A 13,975-nucleotide genomic window follows, 5' to 3' on the forward strand; every position below is an offset into this window, starting at 1 on the left:
TTAAATTTTGATTTTATTGATTACTATTGGGAGTCAGGGTTAGCGCATAAGCCACTTTCATGCATGAAGAAGTCGGAGGGCATCTTTGTGTGGAGTCTGTCCTCCCCCTCAGGGTTCAGGGGGTCAGTTCTGTGTATTAGTTATGCTTCTATTGCTGTGATAAAACACTGTGACCAAGCTAACTTTTAGACGCTTATTTGGGTCTTATGGTTCCAGGGGGATAAAAATCTATCACCATTACTTTGTGGCTGGAGCAGCTAAGAACTCACATCTCAAACTGTAAACGGGGAACAGAGAGCTGACTGGGAATGCAGATGACCTTTGCAACCTCAAAGCCCCTGCAACAAGTATTTAAATGTCAGAGTACGAGGGGCATGCCATTCAAATCACTCCACTCAGGTCATCAGGCTTGTACAGAAGGGCTTTTTTACCGTCTGAGCCATCTTGCTGGCTTGAATTGCTGCCTCTTGCCATGTAACCTTGGGGGACACTCATTCACAGCAAAGGCTGGTAGAAGGCTCGCAAGGACTGTTGGCTGTCCTTGCCCAGGGATTGAACCCTAGGCCTCTCATGTGCTAGACAAACACTCTACCACTGAGTCTCATCCTTCAGTCCAATTCTTTACGGGAGTAGAAAAGGTTGGGTAAGAGACTCAGCTTTTCTGAAGTTAGTTTGCACTTGCACTCTGGCCCAGTATTTGTGAGCAACCTGCCTGTGGCTCTTGCCTTTGTCCAGGGAGTCAGTCAGGGTGCATCTTACCTAAATCCTACCCCCAACAGTTACTGGTAGAAGATGACTCCAGATCCAGGCTCTGGGATCACTTGCCTTGCATGGCTTGACGATAAGTATTTGAACTGGGTTGTGCATTCACTGAGTGACTGGGGTCTTTGAGGTTAGGGAGGAGGGAACAGATGGCCCAAAGCTGACAGGCTGCTTCACAGAGTGGCGAAACTGTTTTCCAGACTGCCACACGATGCCTGGGGTGGGCATCCGTGCTGTTGAAGTCGGGTGGAGAAAAAGGTGGTCCTGTTTCCAGTGTGGAGGCAATCTGCTGTGACACCTGTCCCCTGCCTGCTCAGGGGAGGAGGGGTCGTGAAGGCCTGGCTTTGCATGTTTGTGCTTTGGCTTTGTGGGCATTAGTAGTTCTCCTTCCTCAGAGGATGGAGAGCTTCCCACCAAGGTAAGTGTAAATGGCTGAGCAGTATCCCCCCACACACACCCAGAACAGCCTCCCCCCAGTTTGTCACTGATGTCCCTTCATCATCCTAGGGGGAAGACCCACATATATACTTTAAAAAGCAATAGAAGATTGTAGGGAGAGATCTTACATACCCATAGTGCTGACCACTGACCATGCCCGTTGACGAGGTCACAGGTATATAGAATGTATGGGGTGGGGTTGGGTGGAGGGGGTTAAAAGAGCTGGGAGGAAGGAGACGCTTTCTCTTTGGGTTCCGGTTGCGTCCTGGAGAGCAGCGTGCTGACCTTTGGTTCTCAGATTTCTTGACTTCTCATGTAAGTGACTTCTCCCCCCATAAAATATCATAGGACATCCCTACTTTGTGTAGCTTAATATTTCCACAAGAGAAGATGATTTCCTCAACTCTCTTCCCAGTGGAGGTGCCAGCAAGTTCTGAGAAGTACTAAGGTGGCCACATCAGAGCCATCTGCTCTCAGAGGGACTCTGAAGAAGCCAAGACTATCGGTGGCAGAGTGACGCCCCTGATAGCAACCCTCGGGCTCCTGAGTGTTCCCTCTCTGCCAAGAGGAAGAACATCTCAGTCGCAGCCATCTGCTTTCTTCATCATTACTTGTTTAAACCCTTCTTGCTGCCCTAAACTTCAGCTGTGAATCTTAGAGCTTGGTGACCTCTGAAACTTGGTACCTAAAACGATGCCTGAACCACAGGGTGCAGTCAGCAAATGGAGTAGAAACCTTTAATCCCAGCACTTGGGGAGCAGAAGCAGGTGGATCTTTGTAAGTTTGAGGCCAGTCTGCTCTACAGGCTAGTTCTAGGACAGCCAGGGCTACACAGTGAAACCCTGACTCTAAAAACCAAAACCAAAACCAAAACTTACAGTGCCAGAACTTAGTTACATCTTGTTAAGTCAAGGAGGGGGGGGGTGTCTCTCTTCCTCTTCTTGCAATCTTTATTGAACCCTGTGCTCACTAAGTCCACAGACAAAGTGCACCTGTCCAGGTCCAGGTAGTGAAGGCACACTGTGTCTGGTCCCCTAGTTTATCTCGCCTTCTGGACACTGCTCTCAGGAGCAGACTTGGCCTCCTCTTTGACAGCCTGGAAGACAACAACATGCAAAAAGTCAGAGAAACACCACTGTTGGGGGAAGTCCTTCTGTGTATATGTTGTCTTATTGGTTGAGAAATAAAGTACTGTTGGCCATTGGGAAAGCAAGATAGGTGGGACTAGGAGGAGGATTCTGGGAAATGTAGTCAAGAGTGGAGAGTTGCCATGTGATCCCGGGAGGAGAGAACGCAAGTCTGGCATTCTCGGTAAGGTAAGACCTTATAAAAATATATATTAGTAATTATGGGTTAATAATTAAGTCAGAACTAGCCATTAAGAAACCATAGCAAACAGCCAACAGCATTATAATTAATATAGTATGGGCGGGAATCCCACAACACATACCACCTTTCACAATAGCCAAATAATATAAAATATCTTGGGGTAACTCTAAGCAAACAAGTGAAAACTCTATATGACAGGAACTTTAAGTCTTTGGAGATATCAGAAAATGGAAAGATCTCTCATGCTCATGGATAGGTAGGATTAACCGTAAAAATGGCAGTCCTATCAAAAGCAATTTACAGATTCAAAGCAATCCCCACCGATATCCTAGCACAATTCTTCACAGACTTCGAAGGGACAATACCCAACTTCATATGGAAAATCAAAAAACACAGGATAGTCAAAACAATCCTGTGCAATAAAGACTTTATTCCTAAGGCAAGTTGGAAGCCACTCAAATGCTCTGGGAAGGTGACAGATCTGTGTTTTAAAGTTGCCAAGCTGGCTACAGCGTGGGGATTGGACTAGAGAAGGGTGAGAATGCATGTATGGAAGCCAGCTCAAAGTGTCCCACAGTAGCTTAGCCTAGGAGGCGGAAAACTCGCTGATAAATCTGCGGAATCAGGGACATGTGGGCCATACAGTAGCTGTCATTGTGGAGAGCTGCAGAGTGGGTTAGGAAGGGGAGGGTCCATGCAGGGGTCCTGTGATCAGTCCCTTTGCCCACACAGAACACATGGACGAAACATAAAGGGCTACACACATTGTTTACAAAGGAACCTGACTTCATTTCACCAGCAAGCTCTGGTAGTCACTGGCTTGTTTGATGACTGGCCCCTCTAAGACTGGAATTTGCCCAAAGGCAGATGGGTAGAACATACCCTCTGACCCTGATGTACCCAATGGGAGATCCTCTCCTCTGTGCTGTGAGGGAGTGAAGTAAGGAGCTTTCCAGCAAGCTCATGCAGAATAGCCCTGCAGGCTTGCCAGCATGGAGTCTGAGTTTCTCTCTGCCCCTCCCCCAGGTCTCAACCATCATGCAGGCTGGGCACTGTGGAAGTGCCCTGACTCAGCTGCTCCCTCCAGACCATGCTCTCCGTGCCCTGCTTCAGGCTCCCTGTGTCTCAGCTTGGCCTCTCTGGCTCTTTTTCATTTGGACTCTTGTCTGTTTTGACGTTTGTCCAGGATGCAGTCTATCAGCTGTGATCCTGGCATCTCTCAACACTGAGTGGAAGTCCCTTTCTGGGCAGTGCGGGGTCTTTTTCTGGCTCTGTTTCTTGGGATTTTTGCTTACTTTTTCTTTTCTTTCCCTGTCTTTTTTTCCTACCCCTTCAGTCCTTGTGACTTTGAGCAAACTGATAATGCGTTAGGCCTTCATTTGTATTTTTTTTTCAGACAGCAACAATGAAAACATTCCCTGGCAGAGACATTTACTTTGAGAATTTGTCTTTGGAAAAGAAATTGATTGTATATGACCATCACTGTCTTTCCTCCGATGTCTCCCATCCTCCATCTATAGTTCCTGTGACAATGGAGACGGTGTCTCATTGGCTTGGAATTTTCCAAGTAGGCTGACAGGAGAACCTCAGGGGTCTACATGTGTCTCCTTTCCTGTGCTCTGCTGGGATTAAAACATGTATAACCACGCCTAGTTGTTGTTGTGTTAAACACAGGTCCTAGGGCTTGAACTAGCATCATCGTGCTTGCAAGGCAAGTACTTTGCCAACTGAGCCACTCCCAGCTCCCTGGGAGTCCTTTAAAGACTTTTATTTAGTCATGTTGGGAGAGTGTAAGTAGCTCTTCAGATATGTTCCTAAAATGAATTGCTATAGGTAGGAAGGGTTTTAGGGGTGGAATATAGGGTCCGTGGGGTACAGCGATGCCTGTTTAACTCTGAGGAGGGAGAACCTCCTACCTGGAAAGAAAAGGCTACATGGCCAGTGGTGGCAGTCTAGGGGACCTCTGCTCAGCTTGGCCGCTCGACGCTCAGCCAATGTCGAGTAGTCCTGTTGCCTTCTAAGGCAAGGTGTCTCCTCAGGCAGTGCCCTCTCTCACCCCTTGATCTGCAGGGCTGTCTCACAGCCTGCTGCTGTTTGAGCAGCGTGCACTCATGTTCATCTCCATTTAAAGACTTCTGCCCTCACCCACTTCAGTCCCTGGCGGAGAAGCTCAGGAACACCTCCGTTGGGTGTGAAGTTTGAATCAGTCAGCAGTGACCCGCATAAGAGCCTAGTTGTCAGGGCAGAAGGCGTGTCATGTGACCGCTCTGCTCCCAGCCCGTGGTGTTGTCTTTTACCAGTTATTTCTGGGACTGTGTTAATGGTCTCTGCATATGTTCTCCCTTCCCCAAAGCCCATTCTTCGGCAAGCGGCAGGGGTGAGACCTTTCAAAGGTAAACCAGGGCGTGTCATCCCTCTGTACAAACCCACCAGTGGCTGTTCTTGCTTCTGGCACATTCTAGATGCTTTATAGGGCCCTGTGGTTCTCAGCAGGTGAGCTCCACCCACCCACTGGCTCCTGCCCCCTGCAGCTTTTTAGATACAGCTTGATACCTGCACTTCCCCCAAAGAGCTATGGTCTCTTTTCTTCTCAGGATCTCTTAACGAGGTGTCTCACTGAGTCCTTCCCTGTTAACATCCTAACCTCCCTCTCCTTCCTCCCTTTTCCCCTTCCTAGGCCATTTTTCTCTGGAAGGCTTGCCAGTACTTACTAGGCTATATATTATGCTGTCTGAGGAGCCCTCATCTGATATACTGCAATCCAGAATACTCCCAAATCCGTAACTTCTGAGTGTCATGCTAACACTCCCAAAGCATTGGATTAGGGGGCTGGGATGTGGCACCGTGGTGAGCATCTGTCTCATGTGTGTTTAACAGTTTGAGTGAGAATGATCCCCACAGGCTTGGGTATTTGAACACTTGATCTTGACTTGGTGCTGTTTGGAGAGGTTTGGAGGAAGTGTGCCACCAGAAGTGAGCCTTGAAAGCTTTGGAGCAGTTTCCTGTTCGCTCCCTACTGCTTCCTGGTTGCCTTTGAAGCCATGAGCCCTCAGCTGCTTCCTCCCGCTGCCACTGGCTGTCTTGCTGTCACGCCTCCCTGCCGTGATGGACTCATACCCTCCGGAACCACGAACCAGAACAAGCTCCGCCATAAGAACAAGCTCCGCCATAAGAACAAGCTCCGCCATAAGAACAAGCTCCGCCATAAGAACAAGCTCCGCCATAAGAACAAGCTCCGCCATAAGAACAAGCTCTGCCTTGGTTTTTTGTTGTGGCTGTCACTGTTTTAGTCACAGCAACGGAAACAAAGCTAACATAGAGTTCTAGTCCCTTGTTGCTCAGACCGGATGACCTAAGTTCCATCTACACAGTGGAAGGAGAGAACCAACTCTCACACGTTGTCCTCTGACTTTCACACACCCATCATGGCCTACTCACACATTCGTGTGTGCGAACACATGTACACACACATACACAATGATAAGTCAAACATTTTTAAAAACAGGGCGTGTTGGATGTTAGGTTTTCAGATTAGGGATGGTCAACTTTACAGTCTGTGGTGATATTTCAAAACCTGATATCTCATTGTCCCTGATCCTGGTATCTCAGATATAGAAACTTTCTCCCTCCCCCCCAAAAAATAGCAAGCATGTTTGCCAGGGGGTCACTCTCCTGGGATCCTGAGACCCTAATCTAGTTGTGCCTTCTTTTACAACAATGGTTCTCAATCTTCCTAATGCTATGACCCTTTAATACAGTTTCTCATGTTCTAGTGACCCCCCCACCATAAAATTACTTTGTTGCTACTTTATAACTGTACTTTTGCTGCTGTCATGAATTGTAAGTATCCAATATGTAGGATATCTGATATTCAACCTCTGTGAAATGGTTGCTCAACTCCCAATGGTCGTGACCCACAACTTGAGAACCACTGTTCTAGACTAATCTAACATCACCAGGAGTATCAGTCTTCCAGGCAGCATTTGTTTGATTGATGCTGTTATGCTGAGACAGCACTGAGATCTGGGCTGCTACGACATGCGGGTGTGTCACAAGTCGTTTGTTCATAAAACTGAAGTGCTAAATGGAGCCTGTGAGCTGTCAGAAACTCAAACACATTCCAAGGTGTTTGTAAAATAATGCAACTCTTGGTCCATTGTATCCTATGCATTTTCAGGAGCAGGACGCAAGGGAGACAGAATGTTCGGGGGTTGGGACGGCACGTGTGGTGGCTGTCTCCATCTGCAGCAGTTGTCACTTGTCTTTGTGTCGAGCGCCTCAGAAAAGAACATAAGCTATGGGACGTGTGAAAAGGGTGTGCTAAGCCTTGCTGTCTTGAGAGACAAGAACAATAATTCCAAGAATAGAATATGAAACATCCCTTTACCATAGAGTTATCTGTGGTCAGGTGTGTGCGGGCATGTGCTCATTCTGTGTGTGTGTGTGTGTGTGTGTGTGTGTGTGTGTGTGTGTGTGTGAGTGAGTGATTCAGGTACCCAAGGATAGCCATGTAGCCCAGGATGAACTTGAGCTCCTGATCTTCCTGCCCCACCTCCTGAACACTGGGGTTACAGGCATGTGTCAGCGTGTTTGGTTGTTGCAATGTTTTTAAAGGAGTAGTTGGTGAGACTGGTTGCTCAGCTCTGAGGAGACTTCATCTGTATGAGTTCATTTAGGTTTTAAAGCAAGTGTGTGCTAGGGAAATACTACAGTGTGCCATCAGACTGTGGCAAGGTGTTTTATGTACTCCTGCTGTTTAATGCCCAAGCTGAGGGTCACCCTGGCCCTGCTAGGAGGCCATGCTGCCTGTGAGATATGTATGCATGTGTGTGTTGGGCACTGGCCCCATGTCTGATAGACTCCCAGACACATGGCTGACCCAGCTGTGACTCTTCAAGCCCCTGCCCTATTGTCCCTCCTAAGTCATGATTTTATTTTGTCCCATCAGAGCTTTGTCAGCTAGCACTCCAGGTGGCTTCTTCGTGGGTTGATTCCTTTGCTTCCCCAGAGTGTTTCTTTCACAAAGTAGGTAACACTGTTAAGATGTAAGACCCAATGCGTCAAAACGCCTGTGGTTTTCCCTGTCACCCTTGACTGACCTATTGGGAAGGAGATAGGCATCAAAGTTGGAAGACATTTCTCCTTGGGATTCTAGAGTCCCTGTTTGCTCTGCTTTGGATATGGTTTGCTTCTGAAGGCTCATGTGCTCCCAGTTTGGTCCTGTGTGGTGGTGTTGAACTGGTAGACTCTTAAAGAGGGGGAAGGTCCTTAGATCATGGGGACTAGCCCCTCATGAAGAGGTTAGTGTCAACACTGCAGAACAGAGTGGGTTGGGTCTCACAGGAATGGGTCAGTTTCAAAATGAGTTGGTTGTCATTATAGAGTGACCATGCCTCTTCCCCTGCCTCTTGCTTCCTGTCTCTATCTGGCTTCTTACATGTGTCCGACCATGTGATGCCACTATGACGCCCTCCTATGAGCATGCTGATGTCATGCTTTTGGGCTCCCAGAATAGTGAGCTGAATAAATCCCTTTTCTTTGCAAATCTTCTAGTGTCAGACTTCATGTAACAGCTACACAGATGAAGGACTTGCTCCTGGCTTCGAGCATTTGGTGTTTCGGTTGGGAAGCCTGCTGGCCTTGGCTCTCTAACCTAATGTGTGTAATTTCCTCTTGAAAGCCTCTGGGTCTACCTCTAATTCCCAATGTTCTGATACTTTTCTGTGGGAATAATTTCTTGCAGCTTGCTAATTTAAATATTTAATATTACAATATCATTTACATATGCATCACTTAAAAACAAATATAAACTTCCGATGCTTATGGTTCACCCAATTATGAAATTATACTGGGAGTTGCAAATTAAACACAAACACAACCATCTTAATGTGCACCATGTATGAACTGCGAGGGCTGACTTCTTTCTTTCAGTAGCAGGGAACCCGTACCTATCGCTGTGGCTCAGAGTCGGCTGGATGATATCTAGCATTGCTTGGTGTGAATGAGTCATTCCTATGATTAAATTTGTATATATTTAGACTGCCCTCTGACCTTTGTCTCAGTAGCCCATGACAACTAATGTAGATCCTGTTTGGTGCAATGTGTAAATACACTTGGCTTAGTTTGATGTAGTCACAGGTGATCATTCCAAGAATATGCTTGTTTACGGGAAGTTTGGGGGATTGTCACTAGAAGGAAAACATGAAGTATCAATGTTTTCATAGAGAACTCACATAACCCTAAGGGCTCTGTTCTGATCTTGTATCTTCTGTGTCAATCGCCCCTTCTCCACACAGGCTCATACAAAGGTGAGACACAGATGTTTGACTGGTTTTCTCATGAATGTTTGGACAGCCCACAGTAGCTGATGTTTGCCAGGCTCCTCAGACTCCACCATCACTGCCCTCCCCTGTTTCTATGGAGATGCCACAGTCTGCATAGTAGTTCATACCATTGTGTCCTCCCATGCCCGCTTTGGGATAGACACTTCTGAGAGCTGCAGAGCTGTTGTGTAAAACTAGATGACACAATCCTTTTCAAATTTGCATTTAGCTTGAGCATTCCTGCTGGTCTTACTCTTCTGGGACAAGGCGGCATTTACATTTTGTAAAAACTTATTTGACCACTCTCAGAGTTCAGTATGAGCCCTCTGGCTAGTTAGAAATATGTATATATGGGGGGACTCAAGTGAGCTGGCTGGAGAGGGGAGGGAGAAAGAGAATATGCCTGATGTGGTGCACAGCAGTGAGACTGTATTCAAGGTAGTTTGCATGCAAATGTGTGTGTGTGAGAGAGTGTGCATGAGAAAGAAAGTATGCATGCTGTGGCATGTGGGGTGTGTGTGTGTGTGTGTGTGTGTGATATGGTGGTGTTAGGTATACATGTGTGAGTGTCCATGGTGGTATGTATGTGAGTACATGTGTCATTATTTAAGGTGGGATTGACCTGTCTCAGTTGGTGTGTGTGTGTGTGTGTGTGTGTGTGTGTGTGTGTGTGTGTGTGAGATATGGTGGTGTTAGGTACACATGTGTGAGTGTCCATGGTGGTATGTATGTGAGTACATGTGTCATTATTTTAGATGGGCTTGGCCTGTCTCAGTTGTATTACCATATACTAATGTCAGAGCCTGTGTGAAGCTCCCGGTTACTGTGGCTGCCTATCAGGGTCACATGTTGTCACTCAGCGCTACAGTGTAGGCCTGAGCATTGCAGAGTGAGTGTCCTGCCTTTGCTTCATAGCTGCATGGACGCTGGTCCTGCTGGCCTCACAGCTGCTAGGTCGGGCAGGAAAGTCTGGATGGTCCCAGCATCCCTACTGTTTCCCTTTCTCTGGAGCATCCTGGGCTCAGAGCCTGGGTCTGCTCTGTACTTTTTCCTTCTCCAGCATCCAGCTCATTGATTCTTGAGCTCCCTCTCTTCTCCTTCCCCGATTCTCACACTTCTTAACCCTGTCTTCCATTCTCGAGGACTCGCATTCCCGTCCAGTGCGTGAGAACAGCCCTGTCCACACAGCCCCCAACTCTCCCATCAGCTGTAACTGGCCCAGCTCCCTCATTTGTCCTTTCCTGCCCTGGCTGAAGTGCCTTCAGCGGCCATGTTCTCATCAAGGTGACATCAGCTTGTGACTGTCCAAGTTTATTTCTCCTATTCCTACTTCCTGGTGAGTTTTTAAAAACTGAGATTTTTTTTTGTTTTTTTACATTAAGGATTGTAGTTTGGTCAACTTGGGGGAAGTGATGGTGTCAATTCTCACCCACTCCCTCTGTGGCTGGCCATCTTACAGTTTATGGAAAGCCATGAGACAAAGACTGGACCGTTCTAAGTTTAGCTTCTGGAAAGATAAGTAGTTTTGTTTGTTTGTTTTTCACTCTGGGGAAAGGAATCTTGGCCCCAAGCTGCCTCCCTTCCTCTGTTACAGACACTGTTTTTGTTGGAGTCCAAGCTGAGAAAGTATGTGGGATGTTTCAATGATCTCTAATTTTTAAAAGAGAAGCATCCTTGGGGTTTTTGTAGGTGGTGGAATACACCCACAGAAACTCTCAAAACCACAGAATAAAAAGCCCCATCCATTTGGGTTTTGTTTTGCGGTCCATTCCTGGGCTAGGTGGCACATGGGAGCCTTTGGTGTATTTCCTTTGGACATCAGGTCAGCTTTCACTCTTGAACGCCTATTAAATGCACTAATTTTATATTTGAAAATAAAAAAGTGAAACCTTGGCAACTGAAGGGAGAACACAAGTATCTCTCAGAATCACTCCTGCCGCCGGGACTTTGGGCTAGCATCACAGTCATAGTACCAGCAGAATGCTTGCCTAAAGAAGCATGGGGGCGGGGCTAATAACATTGTCCAGCACTCTGAAGATCATTGTTTCACTTCTTGGCACCAGAGCCTCCGAGTGGGTACATATCTTTAATATGGGGCAAATACCCAAAGGCAGCCAAACTCTGGTTAGGCCACTAGAGACTCTGGAAGCCTTCACTGCCTTGGAAATGACTGAGTCTGTCATTGTTCTAGGATTAACATCCAGAATCCAGAGTCAAGAGAGCATGTAGAATCACCATCCTTTGATAGCCTCTGTGGTGTGCAGGCTGTACATGGCTGCCCCAGGCCCCTGAGGCATCTGGTCAGGCAGAGACACCGTGGCTACCTGAGGTGCCTGTGACTATTACTCAGTCAGTCCTTACTGTGTGTCAGCATTACCTCTTACGAAGAAGCCCACAGTTTTCCAGTCACATGACCTCCGGTCTCAGGAGTGACCTGGGAATGGCCTTTAAGACTCAGTATTTCCTCTGCACCTCTTAATCTCTTTGGAGAGTAAGGATTTTTAGGACTGGGACTTTGCTTCCTGACTCTGGTTCAGGGGTCTAGTGGCCCTGTGGTCATTCTACCCCTCAGGACCTTTCATCCTGATGATATGTTCTAAGTCTCGTGCAGAAGCCATGTACAGCACGAGCTCTCCAGCACTTGAGATGTGGTTGCTGTGAATCTGTGTCTGGCTCTCAGTGTGAGGAATTTAAATGCCACCCGTGGTGGCCATGTTAGATAACCCAGCTCTCCAGGTCTGGAGAGATGGGTCAAGCGCAGTAGCTGACAGAGAGCCCCGTGCACTCCTAATGAGAGGACATCTGGCTGAGGTGCCCCTGCGTGGGGCAAACATCATCACACAAGGCCAAGCTGGCTTGATACAGTTTGGCTCGGCATCAAAGCTGTGATTTTTGTGGTAGGGGTGAGGGGTGAGGACCCCACTGCTGTGCTGTTCTGAGGAGGTACTCATTACTGACTGTGCTTTTGTGTCCTAGGACAGATGACTCTAAGCTGGCCACCGCTCCCATTTCTTGAGTAGGATCTGTGCCAGGTTCCTCTGATAGATTTACAAAGCCATGACATAAATGTTCAGTGTCCACAGAGGATAAATACTCTGCCAGTCTATGATCTTCTTCTCATGGGTGTGATTTACTGTTAGGATGCTAAACACTCCACTGTTCCCCCTCACCCTCTTTTTTCTTTCTTCCCTTCCTTTCCCACCTCTCATTTCCTCCCCCCTTTCTTCACCCTCCTCCTCCACCCCTACCCGTTTCTAGTCTTGCTCTCTCCTCCTTCCTCATCACCCCTTCTGGTTGTATAATCGAGTCCTCAGTGTGTACTACTTAGTTTCTCCCTGAGCTAAAGCCCTCCCCTTCGCTCCCACCAGGAAGAAGAAATGCCAGAAGTAGAAATCGACATTGATGATCTTCTTGATGCTGACAGCGAGGAAGAGCGAGCTTCGAAATTACAGGTAAACAGCTTTCAGAATCTAGGATTTTATGAACATGGCTGTTTGAGTCCACTTGGGTTTCCAAAGCCTGGGTGTAACTGCTGCTGTCTGGTGGGGACACTGGCAGTCCCCAGGATTGGAGCAATGGTGGTCTGTAAAACAGAAAGCATCGCCACTAGCTTGTCACCATCTACTGCATGTCTGATAATAAAACATGTTGACAACAGACAGTTTTCCATGGGCCTTCCAAGGCACATTATTATCTTGGGAAAGAGAGTTGGCTCTACCTTGAAAAGTCGATCTCCAGGGAAGGCAGCGGTGCCATGCAGGCAAGTACGAAGGAAAAGAGACTACCAGATCAGGGAATATCCAAGTCCTGGGCTCTGGCCTTTCAACTGTGGATTAAATCATTCATGAAAGCAATTTCTAGAATTAGATGGCTTGAAATGTAATTCTGTTTAGTAAAGTACCTTTTTATTAGGCGCTCACCTGATTGTATTCTGCCGGAACAGCTGGGATTGAAGTGCCTAATGTTCCGTATCAGAAAGCAATAAAACATAGCTCTTCCCATGGGAGGTCAGGCCTACCACTTCTCAATGTGCACTGGGCAGTTCAAAATCTAATTAGCCTGTGACCTGCCATTGCTCTTAACGTCCACTGGAAATTACGGTTAGTGGCTGTTGGCTATTCCCAGTGACGCATGGTGACTGGAGCCAAAGTGCACATTTTACTCCATTGATGTGATTAATGTGTTCATAATTACTAATGCCCTGGGAGTGGCAAGAAGTCTCTGTGACAATGATTATTCCTTGTGTGTAGATTTCATTCAGAGACAATAGTATTTTTTGTTTTTAAAGATAAAGTAGCCATCAGTTCTATAGAAAATAAAATAACATATAAAATAAGCTGAGAACTTGGAAGGGACTTTTTTTAGTTGTTCTCTTGTCTCCGTCTTCCTGGTTGGTTCCCAGGTGAGTGAGGAGAGAAGAACCGAGGACCATCTGTGGCTGAATCATGGCCAGGGCCCTCTCTCCGTGTCCAGAGTTTTCCATAGGCAGAGTCTCAGCATTAAGAATGTACAGTTTAATATTATCCAGGCAGGGAGTTCAAAGGGAAGTGGGTGCCCACATGAGTGTGTGCAGAAAGAGGTTAAAAAAAAAAAACACCCTTCAAAGCAAGCTCTGCTCAGCGAGGCATTTATAAACTAGTGAGGGTAATGTTTGACTTTTAAGACTGCGATAGCCCCAAAGGCAAGTATTTTGTAATTCAAAAACCCTATGCAGTATATATGTGCATATGTACCCATGCTAAGGACAAAATATGGCTGCATATGAATGACATTTTAATGTCTTAACTGACCAAGTGCTGAATAAGATGTGATTGTAGAGAGTCAATGGGAAGCCCTGGCAGACTTGTGTAAAATAATAAAGATGAAATGAGGGGCCTGAAGAGAAGGGGACTTGCTGCTCTTCTAGAGGACTAGAACTCAGTTCCCAGCTCCCATGTCAGGTGACTCACTACTGCCGGTAACTCCAGCTCCATGGAATGTCCAACAACCTCCACGGCTTTCATGGATACTGCACTCCTGTATACATACTCCATAGACCTTCCCCTACACATAATTAAAGATAACATACATTAAATTAAAAAGAAATGATTTTTATTTTACTTTGAAGATGATGAATTTAAAAA

The 13,975-nt window shown here is 46.7% G+C and overlaps 1 protein-coding gene across 1 annotated transcript in view; it reads left to right on the forward strand.

Annotated features, from left to right (window-relative positions):
• Ppp1r14c (protein phosphatase 1 regulatory inhibitor subunit 14C) overlaps positions 1-13,975 on the forward strand; it is a 78,061-nt gene that overhangs the window by 35,733 nt on the left and 28,353 nt on the right. The window contains exon 2 of the mRNA XM_005065882.4: positions 12,221-12,304. Within this exon, the coding sequence (XP_005065939.1) occupies positions 12,221-12,304 (84 nt within the window). The remainder of the gene's footprint in view (positions 1-12,220; positions 12,305-13,975) is intronic.

This window comes from Mesocricetus auratus, unplaced genomic scaffold (assembly GCF_017639785.1).
Source record: "Mesocricetus auratus isolate SY011 unplaced genomic scaffold, BCM_Maur_2.0 Super-Scaffold_100018, whole genome shotgun sequence".
Classification (NCBI taxonomy): domain Eukaryota; kingdom Metazoa; phylum Chordata; class Mammalia; order Rodentia; family Cricetidae; genus Mesocricetus; species Mesocricetus auratus.